The 27,551-nt window shown below is 38.8% G+C and overlaps 1 protein-coding gene across 2 annotated transcripts in view; it reads left to right on the forward strand.

Annotated features, from left to right (window-relative positions):
• LOC119843653 (translation initiation factor IF-2-like) overlaps nt 1-27,212 on the forward strand; it is a 34,546-nt gene extending 7,334 nt beyond the window's left edge. Inside the window, exons 1-3 of one of the 2 annotated variants that reach the window (XR_006280632.1) lie at nt 1,730-1,967; nt 2,776-2,819; nt 18,753-27,212. Coding sequence is in view for 1 of the 2 variants with exons in the window: in XM_043512727.1 (XP_043368662.1) it covers nt 1,775-2,677 (903 nt within the window). In the remaining variant the exon portion in view is untranslated. Of the gene's footprint in view, nt 1-1,615; nt 2,820-18,752 lie in introns of those variants that run through there. The other variant, XM_043512727.1, reaches the window with a different exon arrangement.
• Nucleotides 27,213-27,551: the final 339 nt, after the last annotated feature.

A 27,551-nucleotide genomic window follows, 5' to 3' on the forward strand; every position in this document is an offset into this window, starting at 1 on the left:
AAAATAACAAAGGTGGAATGTTTTCTTTTTATTTAACAAGATCTTTTGTTCAAGGCTGTTTTCTGGGGCCCCACTACCTCCCTTTTGAACTGCTTAGAGCACTTTGTTGTGGTTTGCTTATCATTGCCCTGGTTTGAGAGGTATATATGGCTTCAGGTATGTGTGACTGAACCTCATGAAATGACAGAGCTTCGTAGGCCTCTGGCTGCTGGTGGATTGAATGAGGAGAGTTGAAAAACAGTTTGCAGCAAGCCCTGCAGTGGGAAACAAAGAGGCAGAAATGCTGAGAGACCAAGGAGAGGCAGAACTACAGAGAAGCACTGGGCTTCCCAGAGATGCTTTTGCTTCTCTGTGGGGAACAGAGAGCATCCTCTGGGCTGTCTTTGAAGTTGAGGGTTGGACTGGACAGCCCACACTGAATCCGGAGCATTCAGAGTAAATTAATAAGAGTTCACATTGTTTTGAAATGCTGCTGTTGTATTCGAGAGAGGGGTGGATTGTTTGTGTCTTCTAAAGGTGAGTGCAGATTGCAATAGTTGCTGCTCTGTTTTTGTTTGTCAAACAGGGCTCTTCTCCTGGGAGAGGGGCATGTGGCGGATCCCAGCCCAGGATTACATTAATCAAAGCATTATTTCCCCAGGGATGCACAACACAAATAATAGTAAATCCTAATAAAATTGGATCGCTGAGAAATTGAACGCTTAAAGTAATCTGCTCTGCCTGATAAAAGCTTCAGATTTATAAGATATTGTGTCCCCACCTTCAGGTATCATCAGCGTGTGTGTATGAAATATTGTATATTATACATATAAAAGATCAAGCAGTGTGTAGTCTGACAGACTCATCATTATATACCGTATGAAAAACAAAACACCCCCTATTATTTGCAGCATCCATAGGCTATTATCCTACACAATCGATATCATAAACTCATTTAGGTAGTGGATTTTCTCTCTCATATATCTGAAGTCAAAATGGGCCCCAATATTAGATTCTCATGAGCTGCATCTCATTAGGGAAAATGTACACTTTTAATGTTGACACTGTGGGGAAAAAAGACGTGAATGGTTCAAGCTGAGTTTAAACATCCTTAGAGAGGATCAGTTACAGAAGGAAACAATGCTGGGATAAGCAGCCATTGGTGGAGGGAGGGGAATTGTTCCCGAGGCTGTTATTTTGTCTAAAATGTACGGCATACTGCACTCTCTGTCAGTTATAAAAAGGCCCTGCAGACCGCTCCTTCGCCTGTATGCTGGGGTCAGCGCAGCTCGAGGGGAGCCGCGAGGGATTCGCTGCCTTCAGGTTCTCAGCCTCAGCTAGTTCCTCTCTGCAGAAGAAAAGTTTGTTTGCAGCTGAAGTAGGAGGAAATGACAGGGGGCTCAGTGAACCCCGCCGGGCAATGCACAAGTGGACGGCTAACGCTTTCAGCGCCCGCCGTGGGCAACAGGAGCCGGAGCAGGGAGCATCCTTCCCCCTCCCCAGCACACGGGCAACTTTTTTTTTTTTTTTTGGGGGGGGGGGGAGGGGAAGGGACGGGAACACAACCCCAAACCAAACCAACAACCCTGCCGTTAACATAGCAACCTCCAAGCACCAACGATTTCCCTTTTTTCAGTCTGCCGGGGTGCGTTGAAGCCAAGCTGCACGGACAAAATGCGCCGCGGCGGGATCCACCAGGGGCGCGAGCGACCACCGAGCCGCGAAGCCGCCCGTCAGCGGGCAGCTTTTCGCGGCACCCAGGGGCGCGAGGACGGCGGAAAGGCGACCGCAGCAGATGCGTCTTAATCGCTCTCATCGGCTCGGCCCGACCCTTCCCGGAGCCTCGCAAGACAAGGGCTGGCTCCGGCTCCCCTCCCCCCCCCCGGCCCGAGCCACCTACTGCGCGGGGTCCCCATTGCCCCGGCCCCAGCCCTGCGGGCGGGCTGACACCGCGGCACCTGGATGGGCAGAGCTGCACAGACCGGCAGGTAGCTCAATCCGGCTCGGGGAAGGCGGGGGGGGGGGGACCCTCCTAAATGACGCAATCGATGCTCCAGCCTTGGCTCCCACTTGTGCTGGTGCCGTTGCAGGAGCCCAGTCTCCCTTCCCCCCCCCCCCAGCTCTCTTCCTCCCCCCTCCCCTTTTTAGTGCATCTCCCCGGGCCTGGGGGGGGGGGGGAGGGGGGGCGAGTCCTGCTCCTCTCCGCTGCCAAACGGGAGCTGTGGCCGTGGCGGGAGAGGCAGAGCGGGCGGGGGGGGGGGGAGGGGGAGGCTGCGGGCGGGAGAAGCCGCGGCCCCCGGGGCGCGCGCACACCCACAGCCCCGCTCCCCCGCCTGCGGCACCCAGGGGGCCGGCTGGCCGCGCGGAGCGACTGGCGGCAGCCCTCGGCTCCCTTCCCCCGGCCCGGCCCCTCCGGCTCGCCCAGCCCGGCGCTGCGCACGGCGGCTCCGCCTGCTCCCAGGTAGCGGCGGCTGCTGCTTCTCCTCCGCCGCCGCGCTGTGGCTTTGCGCTAAGGCCGGGGGTGGGAAGGGGCGGCGGGGGGGGGGGGGGAGGTAGCCCTGCACCGCTGCAGCTCGCCTGCCTCACCGCCCTGCCTCCCTTGCCCACTCAGTGCGGGGGGGGGGCATGGGGGGGTGTCCAGACTCTGTCACTCATTATGGCTTTTCACCCCCCTCCTCCGCCACTAACTGATCGATAATTTGGTACCCAAGTTTGATTTTTCTCTTGCACTCTCTTTACTTCCTCTCCCCCCCCCCGCCCGCCACTCCGCGTGAAACTGGATCAAAAATATCAAAGGGGATTACACTTTGACCCAGTGCCTTCCTGCGAGCACTCATAAGGTAGGTATCACTTGGGGGAGAAAATCCATCCTTTCCAGCATGCTCAGTAAGGTGTGTGTGTGTGCGTGTGTCTCCCTGTGTGTTTGTATACAAATTTCGTTTCTTTAATTGGTTCTAGCTTGATGTGCCCTTGCTTTGTTTAGGCTCCTTTAATATTTTAGGTGGGCGAGACAGAAAAGGGAGCATTTGGCTTTGTACGTCTATATGATGGTGTCTTACTTCTGTTGTTAATTTGGAGTTGGGGGTATAGTTTGTATGTCAAAATCCTGGCGTCTGAAGAATTGATAGAAAGAGAAGACTGTTCCATACTACAGACCTGGAGACTCTCAATTTGTTTACTGTCATCCAAATCGTTTTGTTGTGGTCACAAAGGAGAAGGGGTTTATTTATTTATTTAAAAGATTTGGATCAAGTTTTGTTTTTTTTTAAATGTTCCGATTTGTTAAATTCCAAATTGAAAACATGGCAGAGATCAAACCAATATGGGAGACCTTACCTGTACTACGCTAAACAATGTAGCAAAACTGAAAGTTCAGAGCATATACTTAAAAAATATACTAATGTGTCTTCCTTGAAGATTAGTTATGAATAACCTTGGAATTGCATTCCTACTTAAAGCAACGTTTGACTTTGATGACGTTCAGAAACAGTTGGTTAGACAACTAGCCATGTATATATTAGCTCTTTACATTTATTTATAAGTAATTTCACTACCGTTCACTATTCTGGATCCAGTGCTTTGTAATTATCTCACTGTTGAAGGGCATTTTATAGAATTATTTTCTGATTCACTTATTAAAGCTTTTAGGCATCTCCAGGTATATTTTCCACCATATCTTTGGGGATCGTTATGTAGCCATGTGATCTTTATATGAAGAATATGAATGTTACAGGGTCATAAATAGGTTCTTTTTTTCACATCCAGCATTTTTGCCTTTATTTGGATTTGATGAGGAAGCTGTTTCCCTTTGGGCCTTTATAATAGAAAAGTTCTCAGTCAATTTACCTTTTATATATTTTAAAACACATACTGGAACAGAAAATCACACTGAAAAAGTTACTGAAAAAACAGCAGTAACTGGATCTGTTGATGCTCCACCATAGAAACTGTAAATGAGACCCAACATGTTCATAAAGAATATTTACATGTAATTTATTGGAAGTTTCACCCTGTAAAATCCATTTAACTGATAGATATATCCACATGCACTCTCATGTCAACATATAAATGTTCATGTATATACCTGTGTTTCTAAAACTAACTAATGAGGGCCATGTATTGCACTTGAAAAAGACACTAGCAAGATAAGACCATATAAAATAGTAATGGAAAATGAAATTTTATATAATGTCAACAACTTCAGCATGATTTTTGGCATAAGTAATTTAGTGCAATTCTGTTTGCCTGAACTGGAGTGATATTACAAAGTGAATTAATAGAACATTAATATTGAAAAAAGAAACAATTCTTCCTTTGAAATATGAAGTGTCACTAACTTGCTATGACACCTGGAAGTCAGTGAATAATACATGTGAAATATTAATATTTTAAATGAATCATATTTAACATTACTGTGAACTTAAAAACGTTTCATATCAAGAAAACATAAGAAGTTCATTTTAGACTCTAAATTTTAAATGCAGCATTTTGCCAGTGAAGCAATTTATTAAAGAACTGAAGTCAGATATCTCAACATATCAGGTAATTTTGCACATGAAATATAAACATTGTGGAATAGGAATTTAATTTTGGACATTATAAAAAGAACATTAATTTCACTTTCCACTACATTGCAAGAAAAACATTTGCAGGTAGCTGATTAATGAAATGAAGTGAATGGACATACTCTATAATTCTTGCATTTTTTTTAATACATACTAAAAATAAAACCATAAAGGGACATTTATAGAAAGCATGAAGCCAGATAACACAACAATAATCATATTTGGTTTTAAAATTAATGCAGATTAGAATAGTAATCTATACAATATATTTGCTTTTGCTTAAAGCAAATCATGTAACATTGGGCATTGGATTTTTTAAAAAATACTACAATATTAAAATTATCACAATACAAGCTATTGGGAGGATTGTATTAGGGTCAAATTCTGCATTCTAACTCCAAATTGTGGTCCCATTGGATGTTTTCAGTGTGATGAAGACATGGCCCTCAGTCCTTCTTCAAGCATGACTCCCTTTGACTTCAACACTTCCTGGTTTTGTTCTAACACAAATGAGCATGTATATCTAATTCTTCTAAAAGCTAAATCCTGTGTTCCTTGCCTAGGGCCAGATTCTGCTTACCATATGTTTTAAAGGCAATGGGAGTTTTGCCTGAATAAAGTGAGCAGGATCTGTTTCTCAATCCTCACTCTGACATAAATGCTACAGTGGGCTTATAATATGGTTGGCATGAAGGCCATATTTTCTCATTAAAATCTATGAGAAGTGTGCTGGAGTAAGGTCTGAATGCCATATTGTGATCCCAGTTAAGTCAATAACAATTATTCCAGCATGAGAAATGAGGGCCAGATCCTTCTTACTTTAATCAAGCAAAATTCTCTTTGGTTTCAACAACTAAGGCAAGCAGAATTTGCCTTTAAGTAAGGAATGCAGGGTTAAGCTTTTTAGAAGAGTTAGATATACAGGTTAATTTGTGCTGATTCATAGGATCAGAAAGTGGTGTTGGATCCAGATGATTATGAGAATTTTTCTACCTAACAAATTACACAAGACACTGTCAAGAACTAGGAAATACTGAAGTTCCCGTTTGGGACAGAAAAACATAGGAATTGCCATACTGGACCAGACCAAAGGTCCATGTAGTCCAATATCTTGTCTCTGACAGAGGTCAACCAGATGCTTCAGAGGAAAGTGGAAGACTCTTGTGATAGGCAGATGTGGGGTAATCTACCCTTACATTAGGTCTTTTCCTGAACTCTACTAGTTAGAGATGGGCTAAAGCCCTGACACATGAAGTTTAATATCTCTTCCAATTTTTTTTGTTATTAATTATGATAACTCTGTCTGGTGTTGTCTTCTCTATATAAATGTTCAATCTCTTTTTAAATCTTGCTATTGAGATTTTAAATTCCAATCTGTTCTGATATAAAAACAAATCCATTGTTAAAAAGTTTTTCCCTTTCCTCCATGTTTGTTTAAACGTGAATTTCTTTGCTATTAAAATTCATTTTCATTTCCACTTTTTTTTGTTTTTTGTTTTAAATTTTGTTATACCAATGTGAATGATGATTGTTTATTCAAGAAGAAACTTTTTAAAACAATGGGACTTTCATGTCATGCTTAAAGGATAATTATTGAACTTATCATAATGAAAATCATACTAAATCTACTCCCATGGTTGTTGCCTTAACATTTTTTAAAAGTTTGGAATTAAAAAACTCAGACATGCTACCACAGACAAAAAAATTGCAAAATATGTAGCTATATATATAACTCCCACAGGGATATTTAGATGTAGACAAGAGTGTACTTTTGGGTTGAGAGAATATCAGATGGTGACATATGATTTTATTTTTATTTCTAATTTTTTCATACAGTTTAATAAAGATGATGTTTTATATATAGATATAATTTGCTGAGCAAATATTCCATTCAGGTATGTAAAAGAAGCCTTTACATCAAGCCAATTAATGAAGTGGGGCTATGAATTCAAAACTATAGTAGCTATAAATGATAGAAAAATAAGGAAGAGAAATGGTCACATTATGTATCTGGAGGGATAAATACAGAATAATCATGCAGTTTGAAAGCAAAAAGAATTACAATTTGACAATAAAGCCTACCCTAAAGATAGGCAGACACATTATAGTTCCACTGAGAAACATAGTAAGTAAAAGAAAGCAAGAAAAAAAGATTATTTTCAAACTTACTTATGTGGCCAGGTCTTTTCTAGCTCCATGTTGAAATGTTCATTTATGTATCATAATTGCAATAATACTGTTAAAGAACAAATTACTCAGACAAAACTGTTCTACATTGGTTTTAGATTTTCAGTACCCTTAAATCCTAAAGTTTAACCTCTAGCAGTCCCACTGTTAATGGAAGCAGGTAGGTTTGCATTTTACAGTTTAGCACTATTTTGAGATCTGGTCCTGCAAGCCCTTACTCAGATGAATAGTCCCATTGACTATGTGAATAGGAGTTTTCAGGATTAGGTCCTTATATTGTGCATCAAGGCCAACATTTTCAAACGTGGGTGCTCATAAATCTATATTTAGGAACCACCTAAATGCAAGTGGTCTGATTTTCAAAGGTGCTGAGCACTTTACAGCTGCCATTGACTTCAGGGGGATTTGTGGGAGCTCAGCACTTCTGAAAGCCAGGCCACAGGAAATTAAATATGGATTAAGGAATCTAGGTTTTGGTGTGCTGGTTTAAAAATTTGGGCTACAGATTGTTGTTTAAATTTAGGTTCCTTTCTGTAGAGGATGTTCAGGATAAAAGGAATACTGAATATTGAAGAAAGCAGTAGTATAACACCCTCTCCCGCAAAACAATCACCTTACCTCCATGCAAAAAGGTTCTTTATTGCTCCCAATGATGTAAATGCCAGTACTATAATTCCACGTATAACTGTTGGTAGCTTTGCCATTTACAGAAGGGAGAGTAGGTACAGTCCCTAAAACAGTAAAAACATTTTGAAAAGAAAGTGATATCCGTGCTACAAATAGTTTAATACTATTAAATGCAGGGAGGCTGGAAGCTGCATATGGTGAGTTATGCTTTCAATGCTGCCATTTTATGTTACACAAGTAAAGATCTTAGTATTATATTCTTCCACAGATTTTGTGCTATGATTTGGAAATACTAAGAAGTATATTTTCTGGGCCTCTTTAGGAAGAACAATTTTCTGAGTGTAATAAACTGAATTCTAACCACCAGTCCAAACTTTTTGTGTGTGTGTGGAGGGCAATAAATAAGAGTGAGGAAGCGATGATGTCACGTACTCTACCATTGTAATTAATCATGTAACATTCAAATGCTGACATTATGGAATTTTGTTTAGTACAGTGGAATCAGAAGAACTAAAAAGGGTGATTGATCATTAGTGAAAGACTTTCAGTAACATGATCAATGTTTGAAACAATTTTTGTCAGATATTGATGAGTAAAAATTAGGGATGGGCCTAGTCCAAGCCCCTCATCCCAAAGTTCAGGGAAACCCAGCTCTTAATTTGGATCTGAACTTCCTTTATGTCTATAAGGATGGGTCAAGCAAAGGATAATACCAGGCATTACAACTACAGACCCATTCCCACCTCTGATCAGTGGGATAATCAGTTTGGGAACTGAACTTAGTAAAAATTCTACTCCAGATCTGGGTCTGATCTTTGCTACTTGGGCTCATCTCTTCTAAAATATTTTAAAAATATCTTTGATTCTTCTAATAGTGATCAAGCTATATACCGCATGGACTGTTGCTTAATGCTTTGAAATTCTCGGTAAAACCAGTATGCATGTGTTTTATAAATATATTTCATAAAGCCAGCCAAAATATTAATAGGTGAAATACTTACATTTTAAAGGGAGACTGTCAGCTTATATAAATATTAAATATATGAGTTAAGTGTAGTTTCAGGTACTTCACCAGACCTAAATGTTCCTCCCAATTTCTCTAGTTTTGTGCTTTTACAGTTATTTTTAAAATTTTTTTTGTTTCCACGGGTGCTGAATAAAAGAATCACCCAAACAGGGGGAAGTGACCGACTACACAGGTTAACCTGACTATGCACAAATTGTTACAAAAAGCACAAAGTAAATAAACTGAATAAAATATAGGAAGATAGTTTCTGTAATGTTTTTCAGTGATAGTAATCATAAGTGTTACATCAACAGTCAGGGGAAAAAAAATCAGACCAAGATGTGATTTTTAAGTTGACAGTGCTTCTTTAAATTATGCTTGAAGAACCATCTCAGAAATAAAAAGACATATGACACTGTTCTGGATTTTATTTGTTTAAATGCAAATTTATGGAGCTGGCCGCACACCAAAAATCAGAGAGTTTGGTACTACAGTAGCTTTGGTGTTTTTTCAGAATTGTAAGTGCTACAGAAGGACAAAAGGAGAATATGAATATATGGCAGCTGATATTTAGATTTAGGGTTATGTTTTCGCTTGTTACAACTGTCATTTCCTCTTACGCTTTCATTCCATCATATTATTCTAGCACTACCAGACACTGATTTATAAAAGCTGAAATTATTTACATCCAAAATTGTCTTTTTTATACTATACTTCCTTTGTTAGCAACCTTTCAAGCATCCATGAATCTTAGAATTCATGCAAAAACTCTCCCCCAGTATAGTATACATTACTAAAGATTGAGTTTAAAGACAGATAAAAAAGAAAATATTTATTCAAAATAACAAAAAACATTTTATTAATAGGATTTCTAAAAGCAAACTAACCTGTAATATCAGTATCCCTTTCAGAGTATTTTCTTTTCAGAGTCTGTCCCTGATTTTAGTCCACAGGTGCTGATTTTAGTAGTGGTATCCATTGCTCACTGTGCACACGTTAGATGAGTGGTATGCACATAATTTCTTTATCTATTACCTGAAAATTGCTCAGATGATTTACTTTTCCAATGAATTGCACTCAATAAATGCCTTTCACAGCATTAATACAAAAATGAAATACAAAAGAATATTAATCTAATACATTCCAAAATTCAAATACTTGTGATTAATAAGCATTATTATCCATAAATAAGGCCCTAATGATACTTCGGCAGTGTTGTAAACACAAGAATCAGAAGCAATTATTGTCATTATTGTTCTGTAAGTACTTTCCATGAATACTAAATGGATATGGCTGTCCGGCTACTTGGCAAATATAAATCCCGTAAAGAAACAGATGTCAGCCAATCAGGTCTGGCTGCTATTAACTATATTTGTCTAATACCCAGGGTACATAAAGAAGAGGCCACCAAGTTATTGGAAACAAGAAAACTATTGGTTTAAACTCTTTCTTGACTTTATTAACCAACAAATATGTTAGAATAATGCTAAAGAGGAAGTTTTCAGCACTATGATGGGAACTAGTTACACAGTGGCCACAATTGTGAATGGGAAATGGATGCCTGATAATGCACTGATGTATTGATAATTTCCTCTTACAAAAGGAGCATTTCAGCGTATATCACATTTACTTGTCTTTTAGTTTTCTATAGGCCCTGTAGTCTGGACTCACTGCTGATCACCAGCCCCTATGTGTTTTGACACTGTAGCATACATTCTACTGGCAACATCTCTTTCATGAAATTGAAACCTGTCCCCTTCAGGCAGCTTCAGTCCACCCCAGTGTTCTGGGGTGGATGCCACATTGCCCATAGGTAGGGATTTTGTTTTTTGGGGTTTATTAATTTAATATTTTGTGGTTTATTTCTAGCAATTTTTAAGTTTTATGTAGAAATCCCAAAATTGTTTTTTTGGGCTTTCCTCTTTCTATATACTGTAATGACTAATGTATATACATTATATACACTATATACATTACTCAGTTCAGTATAGAGGAAGAGGAACCTCTGAAAACATCCTATTTTTGGACTTCCACGTAAACCTCAAAAATTGCTAAAATAAATACTCAAAAATGAAATTAATAAATCCCCCAAAACAGAAGCCATACCTACGAGCAACGTGACACCCACCACAGAACCCTGCTGTGGACTGGAGCTGTTTGAAGTTCCATGATACTGTAATGAGTAATCTCTTTGTAATGTTCCCTAGTGTTTTAACGTAGTACTATTTCCAAAAGCACTATTGCTGAAGTGTACTAGGTAACCTTTAGTACACTCCAGTGGGGTGTACGCAGCCCAACTAATGCACAACATCTTAGAGCGCTTTAGACATCAGACCCCCAGAGTGCACATAACTGCTCCATGAACAAGCCCTTAGACATAAGTAACCATTTCCGGTATTTTTCTGGTGTTTATTGGATAAACACCGATTTTTTTCTCCTGTATCTTGGGAGTTTTATCACGTTTATTAGTTAAAATCAAAAATCAGAAGCCCTACTCATAGGATTCATGCTAGGGTGTCATAATGAATGGGAGCACTGTTGGTTTGGACCTTAGTCTCTGTGGAAAGAAAAAGCAAATCAAAAGCTTTACATTCCTAATGTGCTGAATTCTTTCCCCCCCTCCTTGATATTTGGGACATGCAGCACTTGTTCTCTTTTTTTGTAGGTTAACATTGTCACAATTAAATTTCAGTATGTTCTGGCTGGGTTTTGCAGCACATGTGACATGAGCTGCTTTTTCACAGCTAGTAGGTCAAATCTTACTCTGGCTAAATTTGTACAGAAGCCAAACACCCATGATTTTCAGCTGCTTACTCTACTTATAGCTCATTGGTAAATTGAAGACAACTCCATGTGTAGTGCCCGGCAATGAAAATAAAAGCAGTGGGCAAGCTAGTTATAGTTCACCAGTGTGGAAGGGGTCACATCCCATGAACAAGGACAGTGTGAAGTCACAGCCGTATCCAAATTACAATCTCACACACTTGCTACTCAGGATATACAGCCTGATCCAAAGCCCACTGAAGTAATTGGGAATCTTCTCATTGACTTCTATGGGCTTTGGATCAGGCCAATATTTGGGAATGCTCAGTGAGAACACAGCACAGTGCGAGCAACTTGTTAAGTGAGTAGAGGGCTGTGTGGCTAGTTATGTGCTGATGGCAGAGCCAAATGGGTAGTAGATTTTCTACATATGAATTAGACCACACGAGACCCTTGTGTGTGACATACTTGCCTTCATTGGGGCTAGATTGTCCCTGGCTCTTGGTGTGCTGGCTGGAGGGTGGAAGGGCATGAGAAGACTTCAGCCCCTCCCCTTGCATTCCCGGAGCAAGAATTAGGGGCAGTTACAGTCCTTTTACTTAGAGATCCTTCTATGAGTCCCTGGGGGTACAAATTTCCCTACAAGGGGTGAGACCATGCCTATAACTGCTAGCTGCAGAGAGAGAAGCATGCCTGTGGTGATGAATTGCCTCGCTGTGCTAGGAAACTGGGGAGGAAATTGTCTCCCTCTTAAGACAATTCCTCCAAAAACTCCTTGGGGTGCAGAGTAGATTTGCATAATCTCCTAGCTCAGGACCATGGGTAGTTTATACAATCTGCTCCTCTGTGATTTAGGTTGGATAGAATCCTGAGCAAGATTTGCTCCATTTGTATCATTACATTCCATTTTCAAATTTTGTTCACTAGCCTTGAATTTTGATAAGTTGGTGCATTTTATAAATTAAAAAAATCTTGTGTCACTGACAAGAAATTTTTATTTGTTAGCTATTCAGCATAGAAACTAAAATAATGAGGGTCATCACTGCTGTGTGTGTTGAATTATTCACTGTTTGTAAAGCCCAGTAATAAATACTTATGCCTTAGTGGGTATATAGGATTAAGTTAACAAACATCTCTGAGAGATTCTGAAGCCCCAGTCCCGTAGGTATATCCATGCGTGCAGAACTCTGAGGCTGGACAGAACCCAATCAGGAGCTGCCCAGGAGAATCCAATTATAGGATTGAGACCTGTGGGATTATACAAGGAAAGTTGTTGCGGTATTACTAGAATGCTATTCCCATCAGTTTTTGGTATGTTTATAAATGGCAGGGAGAAGTCCCAGCCAGGTCCAGGTTAGGGTGAGATTGTGTTGAAGTGCAGCATGATACAGGATGTGGTTTGATTGTGTTTGGGGACCAGGAATGGGGTAGAGAGAGTGAGCAACACAGAGATTCCTAGGAAGAGGAATGGAAATATTGGCCTTGATTCTGTTCTCGCTTGTACTGGTATAAGTCAGGAGTAATGCCAGTGAAATCTCTGGTGTTGTACCAATGTAAAACTAGTGCAAGCAAGAGGAGAATCAGGTCTCAAACATTTGTAAATTTTACAGAGGTCCTGTAATCTCTCTGTGCCTGTTTCTCTATTTGTAAAATGGGAATAATAATGCATACCCACCTTTAAAAAGTGCCAGGTATTATTATTATTATTTATTATGGAAAGGAAACTTTTTCTGAAATATAAACCAGGAGGGAAGGTCTGTGATGAGTAAGGGCTGGACCATGTTACCATGACATGGTATAAGTATGGAAGTGCTGAGTGTGATTTTTTTTCCTCCACTTCTTTAGATTAAGGAGATCAAGTTGCCATTTTCTGATGTTTAATAATAGTTTCCTTGTTTTGCTACATAAAAGGTGTTAGGGTCAGGTAATCATGAATTAAGGATGTAGCACCTGACTTAATTCAAATTTAACCAAATGGTGGCTTTTTTAAAAAAAAAAAATCTCTATCCTTGATTCTTAATTTTTTTGTTGCTAATAACAGCCATTAAACCGTTTACATTTTGTTTCATTCTCCTCTTGTTACCTTTTCCAGTTAATTATAAGAAAATATATAACAGGAAAAAAAGCAGATTCACACTGGGCCTCATCCAAAGCCCTGTAAGTCTTTCCAACAACTCCAGTGGGCTTTGGATCAGGTTCACCAAAGGGAAGAGAATATTTCTACCTTGTCTTGAACAGCTACAAACCTGAAAGTGTGTATGTTGGCAGTGTAAAATATTACAATAACTCTTTTAAGAACTGTCCGGTTCTGGATGGATTCTGCTACGGAGAAAATGTGTATGACATATGTTACATATCTGTGACATTGTGTTAAGGATAAAGGTTATTGTAGCATTAGCACTGAATATATATATATATATATATATACACATTTATATATATATATATATATATATGTAAAGAAGAAACAAATTAACTAAAAGATAAAATGTATTGATGGAAGTATACACGATGCTCTTTAACACGCATATTATTGACTCAATAGATTGTTACAGCTTCAGAGCTATTAGGGTCTGCTGTGTCAATGTGTACTCAGGGACTGTTTAATATGCAGATGCTTGACATGACAGACCGCAGCCATTACGGTCTATCATGTCAGTGGGGATACATGCATATGCACTTTGCTAACCTACTAAAACTCCTTTTGAAATGTAGTTATTGTGCATGCATAACTACCCTTTGGAAATAAAATCAGAAAGCTGTTTTTTAATGTAACACAATATGAATTACTCAGCAATAAATATATTTCCAAATTGTCATTTTAAGTATAGAATGTACAGTCAGTGATCCAGAGTGCAATCTTAGATATGCAGCTCCTATCAAATCTTTTAACATAAGCTATTGCACTTGTGCATGTGGTGTAGGAGATCAGAATCTGGCTCTCTGTGTGTGTCTGTTTGAAAAATATAGTTTTGTCTTTTTTGAGAGGTAAGGGAAAGTGTCATCTCTTTTTTCATCCAAATAATCTTCAGTAGCAATTAAATAAGCTTATGCTACCTAAGAGATCAGTTAATACAAGATAAGTAGCATGACAGTTTGGAAAAACTGAGTATGTCTTTGATTATTTACGAAGTTTTGATATCTGCTATTTGCCTCAAAATGCTAAAAAGTGAAGTGTAAGATACAACATGAAAGACTTATTTGATCATCATAAGGAAAAGAATCAGTAGTTTTGCTTTTCTTTCCCTTAACAACTTATATTTTATTAAAATAGCAAAGCCAAGTGTTGTGTTTAATAAGATATACTTTTCCAATTTGAATATCAAATGTAAAAATACAATTAAAATATATCTGAAATGTGACATTAGTTGTAGGATATATTTCAGCAATGTGCATTTCTAAAAAGTTTAGCATATGCATTTTTTGAGTGTTTTTGATCATTCCATCAGATGCACAGACATCTAGGATTTTTCTACACATATTTCTGAATGGCAGTTATCCAGTCATATTCTTCTCATTCATAAGCCATGAACTGAGAATAAAAATAGTTGTGGGATGTTAAACTATTTCCAAAATGCAAGGATGCCATTATGTTTATTGATATGTCATATGGCTCAGCCTTGAGTTGATTTGCCCTGGGTGAGGGGCATAGCATGGTTTCTAACATGAAACTTACAAGCAAACGGCATTCTAGCATTCAAATAATATTGACTGTGTAACATGTTGAGACCTTTTCTCTTCTCTGAGATATGGTCAGGTGCAAATTCTTAAAGGAGAAAAGAAATGTTCATAATAAGGCAAATGGCCCAACATGAACTCACAGTATGTGCTCTGTGACGGGTCAGTCACAGATAGACACCGATTGTGCTGGGGAGAAGCCAGTACAACCGCATCAACTGTTCCCAATGTGATACCATTGTTTAGGTGGGGGAGGGCTAGGAACAGCACAGAGCCAAGGGGTACAAACTCATATGGCCAGAGATCTGCAGGGTCTGCACAGTCAGTGTCCAGAGTTCTCCAAACTATGAGTAACTCAGACCACACTCCTTGCTTCTTCCACATGTTCACAAGCCTTCCTTTCCCTAAATGATACACAGTTTTTAAATTAAGTGCTCCCTTTCTACATTATTCTACATGAGAATGGGAGGATATGGCCTAAAATGAGCCATCAGTATACTGTACTGAATTGGTGACAGCCCAGGTTTTCACTGTGCTGCACACCATGATCACTTTGAGCTCCATGTTAGCAAGGGGACAAGTCAGATCCTGCTATAGCAAATGTACAGGCTGCTACCACTTAAGCAACAGGAGATAATTTTTTAGCTGTTAGCAATATAGGGCCTATGACATATGGTTGAACAGTTCAGATTCCATTCAGTAGAGGGTAACAGTGTGTGTGTGTATGTGTTTGCTTTCTATGTTAAAGCTGATCCTGGGAAAACTCAGGACATCTACTGAATCACTTAATTGCAACCTTGTTATTACTGTAAACACACTGATACAATTCCAGGAATCAGTTAATTTGCTGTGGATATTGTTTTGTATCTGGTTATTTTTCACTGATGTAAAAAAAACACCTGCATGTATATATGGATGTATAGACATCAATTAAAAATGCACACACATAAAAACAGAGCACCATATTAAACAGTGAAAATTGATAACGTGAAAATGTAGCCATTGACAGCACTTCTAATTTTACCTGTTACAATGGTGTGCCATTTCTTTGAATGCAGCACACTTTTATGCCCCATTAAAGCATGGCTGACATAGCTTTCAACTAGTCACAAATGCTGAGATGTTGAAAAACATAACATTTACAAGAGATACATCTGGTGCATATTTATAAGGCTCAGAATAAGGACGCATTGAAATAGTGCACATGCTATCGCCATATTAGGAGAAAAGTTACTCCAGGCCCATATGTGAAATCAGTAGTGAAATGTGTGCTGACTTAAATTCCTGGTATATGATATTGTGTGTCTCTATGTTGGACATACTAAAACAAGAGACTATTGAGCAATGTATGCCCTTCTCCAACTGAGCAGCATATCTGTGTCAAATAAATGTCAATGTGTGTAGTCTAAATCTACATGGGCAGAAGATGGTCAGTTGTTTTGAGAGGCAAATATTTAATGTTAGAAATTTATCTCTGACTTCTAATTAAAATACGTCAGCATTTGTTCTGTCTATTCCTCTTCAGAGAGATAAGTGAGAACTAGTAGAAATCAGGGAACAAAATACTATGTGCTTTGTGATGTGGATGATGTATTAAATTAAATAGATGAGCGGGATATAACAGCCTATTTTATATCACATAACATGTTGAGGAGTAAAATAATACTTTCCACCATTCCCCCAATACAACAAGGCACTTGAAATAAACCAGAAAGCCACATTTTAATTAATGTTATGGGTCATGTTTTAACCAGATGGAGCCAGGAAATTCAAGGTTAAATTCTGGGCTTTTTTAGTCTTATGAACATAAATTAGGGAGGTAGCATCAGACTTCATTGCAATTTCTGGGTATCTAATTTAATCTAACCCAATGTGAGTTATTGAACCCAGAACTGACATCTGGGGGTGCTAACAAAGTTATTTCATGCAAAAGTCACTCTAGCAGGACTGTGACTTCCTTACATCACTTCAATGTAATTTTTTTAAAATTTATATTTATCTTCACTGGAGGAGTTGCCAGAGTGTTTTCATTTTATGTTAGACACCCACACTTAGAAGGTTACAACAGATGCACATGCAGTTTGCACAAACACTGTTTTTGCACATATAATGTATCTAATTACCAAATTTGCTTGCACAAATGTAGGTTTTGATTTAGCATAGGCAAATGAGAGAGTGAGGACAATTTGTATATGCAAGTGTCGAGTCAAGGTCGAGCCTTTGGGCTCTCATAGCTCTACATTTCTCACCCAGCAGTGGGAGATATCACCCTATAGTCTGATACTACATCCTTAATTCACTTGACAATAAACCTTAGGGTCCTGCCATCAGGGACAATCATCTTTGGCAGGTTCAGGGCTTTTGGTAACATCAGCTGAGGCAGACGTGGCTAACCATGTCATACCCTCACCATTACTAACTGATTGAGCAAGATGAGATTCTGGCTAAATCCTTCAGCACAATGGACAACAGCAGTACTGAATATACCTTTGTCCCACAGTGTCTGAGAGAAGCTGATATGGGAATATATAATTAAGGCACAATATCCAACCATACTATTCTCAAGATGCTCTATATTTATATTTATCTACAATTATGGACTGCCAGTAATTATTATAATATACTTATTTTTAAGATGATAGAGTTTTTAGGGTCATATATATTTGACACTCGTATGGCTTTTGAAGAAGGATAAACTGTAAAGATGAGCTGGCCTATTGTGATATTTGTTTAATTGGTTAGATTCGTATGGTTCCTTTGTAGCCTTTATGATCTATCATGCCAGTCTGGCAGCTATGCATGGGCACTATATCCAGATGCCCACCAGGAGCCAGATTTTAATCTTAGATAAATGGCATGCACTCAAGCTGTTTTCATGACACCTCTAAAAACTACTTTATTTTAAGAAGAAGGACTGTCTTCTCCCTTTCATCCCCTTGATTTAAGCCTATAGGTGTGCCAGGATAGTAGAGTGCATGGTCCCAGTTGTGTCTAGGTGTGTGCCATGCATGGGAGATTAGATTTTCCTCTAATATCTGCAGGCTAAAAATCACTGTGATATTTTCACTCTCAGTATCTTTGCCATTTTTATTTTAGGATGTTTTTAATGCACCAAACACAATCCACCCTTATTACAGACTCATCAATTTTGTCAGATTTCATTTCTCTGTGATGCACAGTGCAAGAGAAAGTCTTCTCAATCAATAAACCCTTTTATATTTGTACCTCTTAAAATTATCCAAGGTGATTTTTTTTCAAAAGCTGAAAAACAAAATTATCCTGAGTTGAATTTTATAAGTAAAGTTTCAACTAGGAACAGATATTCACTGCCAAGATATATAACAGGAGTTTTTGAGAGATCCTTATCTTCAATGCTATAGTAAAAAAACATGTTACACCCTACTTTGCATCATTCGTTAAGCAATTAAGTTACTGATAGGCTTTTACATTTATTTACCATGATGGAAAGATATGTTTACTCAACCTGAGTACAAATCAACATAAGGAGGCAGAAGTTCAGAGTAAATTTGACTAATGATGTTGTGTTTTTATCCTTGGAAGAAAGAAAAAGCCTCTCTGCCTTTTGATGCTATTTTATCTCCATGGAAGGATCTGAAATGATCTGAATTGTCATGTGAGAGCTCAGTTAAGCTCAGATCCTCTTTGATTGCATCTGAATGTGTCTCGCAGTTGGCTCATACCTTTCTTATACGAATACAGCATCCCCACACTTTGGAATGTTTATTAAGCGCTTTAACTTTTCATATATTAATGGTCTCACAATTAAATTTTTAAGCAAAATATAGGGGGAAACCTTTGCCACGAGGAGAAAATTTTAATGTGGAAATAGCAATTAATTTCCATTTGAGCATGACTTTTAAACTACAAACCTGACTGTTATAAGTTATACTCTGAATGAACCCTAATTATCTATTGTTTTCTTATAGACTTCTAGCATGTTCTCCAGCCTTGTCTATATGGATTTCAAAAGCTCTGTTTCTCCAGGTAACGCTTCAGCATCCTTTGTGTTGGGATCCATTGTGTGTGAGCATCATCGTCCGTCTCTAAGACAAGTTTTTTTTAAAACTTTCAATATTTGCGAAGAGATTGCTAGATATGAGGTCTCAGTCCAGAGCTGCTCTGGGTGCAGATCTACTCCAATGAAGAAATCGGTCAGTAGAGCAGCTGTAGAATATGGCCCATATTGAGGGCATGTACTGAGGAGTGGGCATTTAAACCAATCTCCATTGTAATATATTGATTAAAAGCACCTGCTGTCAGATTCTCAGCTGGTATAAATCAGCAGACCTCCATTGACCTCAGTGGAGCTGCAGGGTGCTGATTTGTACCAGCTGAGGATCTGGCCCCCTGAATTTTTGTGAGTTCAGGTTCTGCAGACAGATGGTTATGATCTGACAAAACTGTATTGTAGCTCAAATACTGCCACATCATGCCCAGAGAGTCTTGTGCTTTGGGATCCCATTCCAAAAGAGGGGGAGAAGCTTGGATTCTGGTTATGATTTTTTTATAGTAAGAAGTAAGAAGATAAACTTCTCTTGTTGCATCTATGCTTAAATCTAGCCTTCCAACCATGGGGTTAAATTCTGTTGTTGCTTATTCAGACAAAACTCTCTTTGAGGGTTTATGGAATTAAGAACCACAGAATTTGTCTAAGAGCTGTTGGATCATACCCCATTTCTGACCTCAAATACTTTTTACTTTCATTCCTGATTTTTCTTTTTGTAGATATTGTCTCCTGCACCAAAATGTGTGATGGTTTTGTGATGTGGGAAAACATTTACTGGGACTAGTTTTAAAATTACATGATATTCCTTGCCTTTGTGATCTAAGCCAAATTTGAACCCAGGTATTCATTCTTCATTTGAACACAGACATTATCTTATTCTACAATCTAATCACTTATACTCTTGAATAACTTGTGCTGGAAGCACACTCTGGTATTTTGGCTCTGAAATGATTTAATTGTTAGGCTGAGTGTGACACAGATGGTATTCTTAAATGTAAAATTATTTTTATGATTCTTGCATTTCATATTTATTTCATTAGCTCATTATTTATGTTAAAGGGACATCATCAACTTGAAATCTGCTTAGTTAAAAAAAAAAGTAGTTTTAGGTACCTGCCTCACAATCTGCCCTGTTTTGTGGTTTCAGTGCCACATTTTTTTATTTTAAAAATGTTTTTGTATCCCTAGCTGCTGTGTGGCAGATTCACACAAACAACAAAGGGAAAGAGTCTCATTTAAGCGATTATAGGTGACTCTGCACAAAGTGTTGTTAAATGCACACAGTAAAGAAAATGAAGATAAAAATGATTTCTTTTTTCAATATCTTTTAGTTAGACTAATGTTAAGTGTTACTTGTAATTTCAGTAGGGAAACAATTTTCAGATAGAAATGTGATTTCTATCCAAAGCTGTCTCTTTAGTACGCAAATATAGTTATTAAATAAACATTAATTATGATAGCTGCAATTACTCATTCAGATCAATAATCAGAACCAGGAGTGAACCAAACCATAGCAACTTTATTTTTCCATTAAATATAGTTTGATTTAAAATAAATTCAAATAGCCCTAACCATTCAGCCCCATCTGGTAGAAATGAAAAGTCACTTTAAACCCGATGCACATCGTGAAAAAATGGGAGAAGAGGTGTTCAAAAGATACAGCATATGAGGACAGCTCCTCAGATGGTGTAAATCCATGCTGCTCTCTTGAAGTCAACAAAGCTATGCTGATTTAGCCCAGTTGAGATCCTGGCCTGTCATTTTTAAGTGCCAGGTGTTATGGTGAGTTTGTCCATGGGGTCATATACTGATCCTGTTCATTAAGGTAAAGTGGTGAATGTGATATTTTTCATTTTAATCAGGACAAGGGAAGTAAATGCTGTCAGGAAAAATCTAATCTGAGGATTTTGTTTTCTTGGAAACTGGGGGCTGTTTGCCTGAATTGTATGGGGTTTTTGTTTTGTCCTGTCTGCGTTCAGTGGGCTGAATCCTCCTCTGACTGACATCCCTTGCAACCCCACTAATTTTGATGTCTGACAGGTCTGTTTTAATCTGTTTAATCTGTTGGAACTCCCACAGCAGGATCTGTAGGAGATTTTTCTTTCTGTCCCCTGTCTGAGGTGCAGACTCTATTGTCTGTGTGTTGGGGAGCAGGGTTCCACTGTGTTAGAAAATCTTTTTGCTTCAGGCCCAAGGGAAAAGTGATAAAGAATTAAAAGGGAAGGACTATATCTATGGTTAGTACTGAATGCTGCTACTATTGCGCCCTATGCACTCAGCAAATATTTAGCCTCATAGTGACAAGAAGCCTTTTTTTTTTAAATTTCCAAAGTTAAAGGGTAGATTGTATCTGACCACTGCATGTTTGCACAAGTGTAGGGGAGGGCATGAAAAGTCTTCACTGCTCTCATTCAGTGGCTGGGAACAACTGTCCCTAAGAGCAGGGACAACTGCTCCCTTCTAGTGCTCCCGAGGCACTAGCTACCCCAAAAGGGAGGGGAAAAGGAGGCGATAGGGTTAAGTTCCCCATCCTTGCACATACATGAAAGCAACGACATGCTGCACCCCTTTAAAGGTGGTAGTGGAGATATGCTCTCCCTGTAGAACAAGGGTGAGCTTTGCAAGATGTTTTTCCTACATAAAGCACAATACCTCCTGTGTTCTCCCGGGGGAAATAAAGTTGTGCAAAGCCTTTTACGCAGGGCAGTGCCTATCAGGTCCAGCAGCACTCTAGGACTGCATTGGAATGCACACTCAGGAGAGAGCTGAGCTCACGCTGTGCTGGGGGTCAGCTGTAACTTTGGTATTTCCTGATGTTGCAGGGCTTTACTCTGAAGTCTGAACATTCTTCTAACAGTTTTTTAAAAAAATGAATTATGTTGTTATACTTCCCCAGCCGAGTAGAGCTGGCTGAAGCTTGAAAGGAGGTTCAGTCTAGATGCACACCCGTATGTTCGGATGCATATCTGAACCTTGTCTGAACTGTCCACACTGCTTGTACTGGAAAAACTAGGCTATAAGCGTGATGAGAATAGGCTTTCATGCAAGATGTTTAATATTTATTTGGGACAGAAATATTGCAAAACCAGCCTATGTGGCCCTGCTGCCTTCAGTATTCATCTTGAGTGAAATTATGAAATTCAGAAGTGCAGAAAATAAAAATAGTGGGTGAGTGAAGGGAAGTTAATCTCTGTTTTTCCAATCCCAATAAAAGTTAGATTAGGGTTTAGTTCAGGCTTTGATTGAAATTTTAGTAGTGGTGGTGATCGAGGAAAGAATGTTTTTGTTTTAGCTGAATTGGTTTATCCATCCTTGACATGCTTATGGTTAAGTGTATGCCCACTGCTATGATGCAAAGTTAAAAATAAAAAGTCTGTACTTCCTTTTGAAGAGCTATCCCTTCTGAGAAAATTAGGGCTGACTATAATAGCCTGTCTCTACTGTATGCAAGAGAATGTGGCATAACACCAGTAGAAAGAGAGAGGATTTTTCCAAAAATGTGCTTCTGTGGTGAGTCTTGCTGCTCATTGTCCTCAAAAGCAGGTGTATCATCTATGTCTGTTGCCTGTGTATGTTTCTGATTGTTAATTAAACAAATATATTAGTAAAATACAAATACTGGGTGACACTGAATTTTAGCCAAGAGTTTTATCCTTCCTATGCACACTGGGGATTTCTTTTCTAGTACTCCTGATTCAGATTAGTTTATTTCTTGGTGGCACCATAATCAGTGGAATTATTTCTATTTTTATTCCCATTACAGAAATTTCAGTGTTAGTTAATAAGTGGTCAGGAAAATAAAGACCATATTTATGGAACAAAAATCCTCACTTTTTTGTTGAATGGTAAATTAATAAATGGTAATTAATGATAATTGGTAATTGTAATTAATGCTAATGGTAATTAATGGTAAATTAATTTAGGGATCTAGCTAAAAAACTGTAGCTAAAAATCCAGACTCCACTCTGGCCTGAGTGAGCTTGGGAGATGTACAGTGGCAGGCGGGGAGAAATTTCCCTCCCAGGCCACAGTATAACTTTGGTGTTGCTCCATGAATCTATGTCAGCCCAGTGAGTAATGTTGTCTGTGAGGGGCATTCACACTGCATCCCCAGTCAGATACAGTTCTCCTGGCCTCACCCTGTTGCCCATGCTCTGTCCCCTCCCACTCCCTTCATGCTGTTACACGGACAGTATCTTGCTTACATCCAGTTTGTCTTGAACAGCAGAATGATTCCACAGCACAGAGGCCCTTGGCAGTTGTAGAGGAGAGGCCTGGATTTACCCATTAACATACTAAGGACTAAATTCAATCCTGAGTTAAGGACCCACGATGCTTCACTGAAACCATTGGGGATAGAATGGAATGACTATCAGGGCCGAATTTTCCCTAACAGTCTGAGTTACACATACATACACTTCGATCTTCTCAAAAAGCATTTAAGTAAGAACTGACCTTTCTATGTCAGTTGTGAAAAAACATATTGGCTGGGTTTGGAGAGGTATACAAACTAGGAAGCTGGACATAGACAAATGTGCATTTTTTTCTAAGAACACGTTTACAGCTGGAATTCTATACAGCATTACAGTTAAAGGGAGTTGATGTGGTTATAGTGTTCAGTGACAATATCTGTAAAGCTCCTTCCTAACATGTAATGGGATGTGAGGCCTTTGATTTTAGTCGTCCCAAAAACATTATTTCTATTGAAATGCCTGCTCCTGAAAAGTTGCAGTCCTTCATGTGTATGGTGCACAAATGACAGAGAGTTGTGTTGTGGCTCTTTTAAACTGTATTAAAGTGGCTGTAAAATAGGCACAATGTCCCTCCACCCTTAGGAGTATCCCGGCATATGGGGCCTCTCAGCCAGCCATAGAACCAGTTTAGCCACCTCTATGCCCTCTGCAGGCAGGACATTTCTGTGCCCCAGATATTCTCTGGTAGTGCCATGGCCCACAGGAAGACCTTAACAGCTGGAGAACTAGTTAAGGCAGCCTTCAGGAAGGCTATGTCTACACTACAGCTTGTGTCGTCATAACTTATGTCATTTAGGGGTGTGAATAAAACATGCCCCTGAGCAACATAAGTTACACTGACATGACCACTCGTATGCACAGCGCTATGTCCGTAGGAGAGCTTATGCTACTTGTGGAGATGGGTTTTTTTTAATGCTGACAGGAGAGCTCTCTCCCATTTGCATAGATTGTCTTCATCAGATGTGCTGCAGTGGCCCAGTTGTATTACCGCTGCAGTGCAGTACATCTAGACAGACCTTAAAACTTGCTCAGTAGAACTTAATCAGCAAATCTGAGCATTGAAGGCTGAAGTGACCCCCAACAGCTCCAGAATAGGGGAGGTGCAAGCTGCTCTTTCTTCATTGTATTTGTTTATGGCTTTATGGATATTGGAGGGGGCAAAACTGGTTAATGGTATCTGACCTGCTTTGTGGTGATAGTGACAAACTTGGAGACACTCCTACAGTTTTGTCCACCTTGGACTCAATTCTGTCATTTGTACTCACATTAAGTAGTACTCTCCAAGTAGTTCCATTTTTTTCAATAGGCCTACTTGCAAGCCCTGATCCTGCAAATATTTACATGAGTGCTTAACTTAGATCCATTCATGGGACCTAGACACATTCTGAAAACTAAAAGGTGCATAAGTGTTTCCAGGATCAGGGCTTTCGAACTTACTCAAGCCTCAGTGGAAGTGAAGTTGGCAGAATACGGTGGAGTGGGGTGAGAAAATTAGTGAGCACAAAATCATGATATTTACTCAGTTTATGCATTTTCTACTTTTTTCATGAAAACCTGCATACAAAACAGGCACATAATTGTTTTGCTAAGTGAGCCTTGAAAGTAAGAGTCTTGATAGCTGTTAAGTATCTCCTTCCTAGTACAGTATGCTGTCCTTATAAGCTAATCAGTAAAACTTGCTCGGTAGAACTTAATCAGCAGAACTGAGCACATTGTCCGTGCTTAATTAGTACTACTACTACTACTAATTAATAATTAGTAATAACATGAACTCCTTTTAACACAACCTATCAGACTTCTGCTTTATTTTGAGGAGGGCTTTACTTGCCTCTAGTTAACTTAAGAATTAATATTTATTACAGCTCTATTTACAACAGCCAAGAGGAATTTGAGTAGGAAGGAAAATATTGATGAAAATTAAATTTTGACAAATATCGGAAATGAAATTCAGAGAAAATTATCATGCTGTTTCACCCATCAAGCAACAGTGCATGTAGTATAAGGTTCTAAAAGAACAGTAATTTTCGTACAAGTAAGTGTCCAAATTATTGCTAATAAAAATGGATCTGGACAATTGTTTGAAATGTAAAACACTATATTTGTATGTGATTGTTATTAGAATTACCTTTGATCTCCTGCTGTTCTCTTCTTTAAAATTTTTCCTTAGAATGTTGTGACTTATATATGTTATAAGAGAGGGATTGGATGGCTCAGAGAATTGGTAATGGATCCAGAGCCATTCACTTCTGCATCACCCCTCTAATTTAACACAGGCTGGCAGTGACTGAAAGTTAATCTAATGGCTGTTTGGTAGTTTATGTGAAATCGATTAGTGGTTTACACGCAGTTCCAACAGGACAAGAATTCACATTGTAAACAAATCTCTGGGCCAGATCCTTAGCTGCTGTTAATCATTGCAGCTCCAGTGATTTCAATGGAACAATGGTAATTTACACCAATGAATGACCATCTATCACAGCTGGCACTAGTTAACGTGGATTGTCAGGATCAATATAGATGACAATGACTCAGTGAGGAGGGAGATTATGGGCAGATTCTCAGCTGGTGTAAACCAGTGTCATACCACTGAAGTCAAGGTAACTATACTGATTTACCAGCTGAGGATCTAGCACTAAATGCCTATGTCAGGTCAAGTTTGAGCCACAGTTAGAGTTGCTTGCACCACTGATGTCGTGCTGTACCGGGTGTTTGAGTATAAAGAGAACCTTAATATTCAGGGCTGTCAACGAGTGTTAACTTACAAGCAACAAAATTTACTGATTTATTTTAAAATCTTGTGGAAAAAATTCTAGGGACTAATTCTACTCCCACTGAAATCTGATGTGTATGAGATATTGTGGTGCTATTGGTAAAATATAAGTGAAAGTCCTAAGTAAGTGTTATGAGATCTGTCCTTTTCTTGATATGTGTGCATTGTCCTGACAAATACTCAAATGTGAATTGCATATGTGTGCTAAGGAGAGAAGAGGTCCCTATGAACACAAATAAACTCTGCTCATGAAAAGCAGCAGTATTTTGCAGGGGTAGCCACAAATGCTGCAATACCACTCCTGGGGTGAACACATATTTAATGTAAAACAATATTGTTACCTAGATTTTAAGCTTTCCAAGGAAGGGGCTTTTGGTCCAGATTTTAAAAGATATTTAGGTGCCTAAAGATGCAGATAGGCATCTAATGGGATTTTCAAAGCAGGATTGCTGCTTCACAGTTGGGGAATATGATCCCTTATCCCTTATACTTACATTTGTCTTTAAAAGCACCTAGCACACAGTTGATGCTATATATATATTAAGTAAATAACAACAGGGGTTATAAGAAGGACTATACAAGTAATCTAATAATGTGTGTACTTCTGAGGACTCTTGACACATACATAAAAATTCTTATGAATGAATATTGTATTGTGAAACCCTAACTACATGAATTGCAGATTGAGCCTTCTGTAAGCTATTCTTGGTGGCATCATTCAATGGAAATAGGGAAAATCCAGAGAACAGGAAGGTCCTCAAACACAACGCAAGTGGATCATTTCCAGTCATCATCAGGTGGGAGCGGGAAGGATTGAAAACTTGCACAGGAGTGCATCCCCTTGGCAGTGTCAGAGTCTATTCTGTTGTGGACTATCCCTACTGCAGGATTTTGATGGTGGATGTAGTTCTGGGGAGGAGCAGGAGTAGGGAGTAGTTGTGATAGCATAGAGTAGGCGTCAGCAGTGGATCTACCAGTGTGTAGATTCACTGACCGTTGGTCCTTGAAGAATAAGGATAAAGCAGTAGAGTTGGTGCATCACAGCTAGGGAGCAAGAGTCCTTTTCTCCACCCTCAGTCTTATCATCAAGCTAGGTTACTTAGGTTTGGGACAGGAGAAAGGATTTGGTTCAGAATGAGTAACTGTATAAAGTGCTTCTCATGTAAAATATTAGCTTAATTGCCTAGTAAACATATAATGATTTTAAGAAAAATCAGTAAAAACTTATCCTCAAAGGACACACCAATCTGAGGACTACAAAGGTTTTTAATTAAAATAGCAGGTAAAAAAAAGTGTGATGCAATATTATTATTTCCTAACATATCAACAAAGTACAAATGCCCATTTTTAGTGCAATTTTCTAAATGAAAAAGTAAACATTAATATCTTCAGAGATCTTACTGATCCAGTATGATGATTTAAAAAAAATCTCTATTAGGGATAGTTATATATGCTTTTTGTTGGAAATGCAATCACAGAATGTGCACATAACTGCAATCTGTAGACAGATTAAGTAAATTAAATCACTCAGTGTCTTTTTTTCAATAGCTCTAAAGTTAAAAGTAATTTGCAAAGAAAATACTCAGTTTCAATTGGTTTGTAATATCTGCTAATGATCTTTGGAAAAATTTCTGATAACACACTGGAATTCCCTCAGGGACAGGATTTTGAATAAGTAGATATTTTAAAAATCTGA

The sequence above is a fragment of the Dermochelys coriacea genome, chromosome 1 (assembly GCF_009764565.3).
Source record: "Dermochelys coriacea isolate rDerCor1 chromosome 1, rDerCor1.pri.v4, whole genome shotgun sequence".
NCBI lineage: Eukaryota > Metazoa > Chordata > Testudines > Dermochelyidae > Dermochelys > Dermochelys coriacea.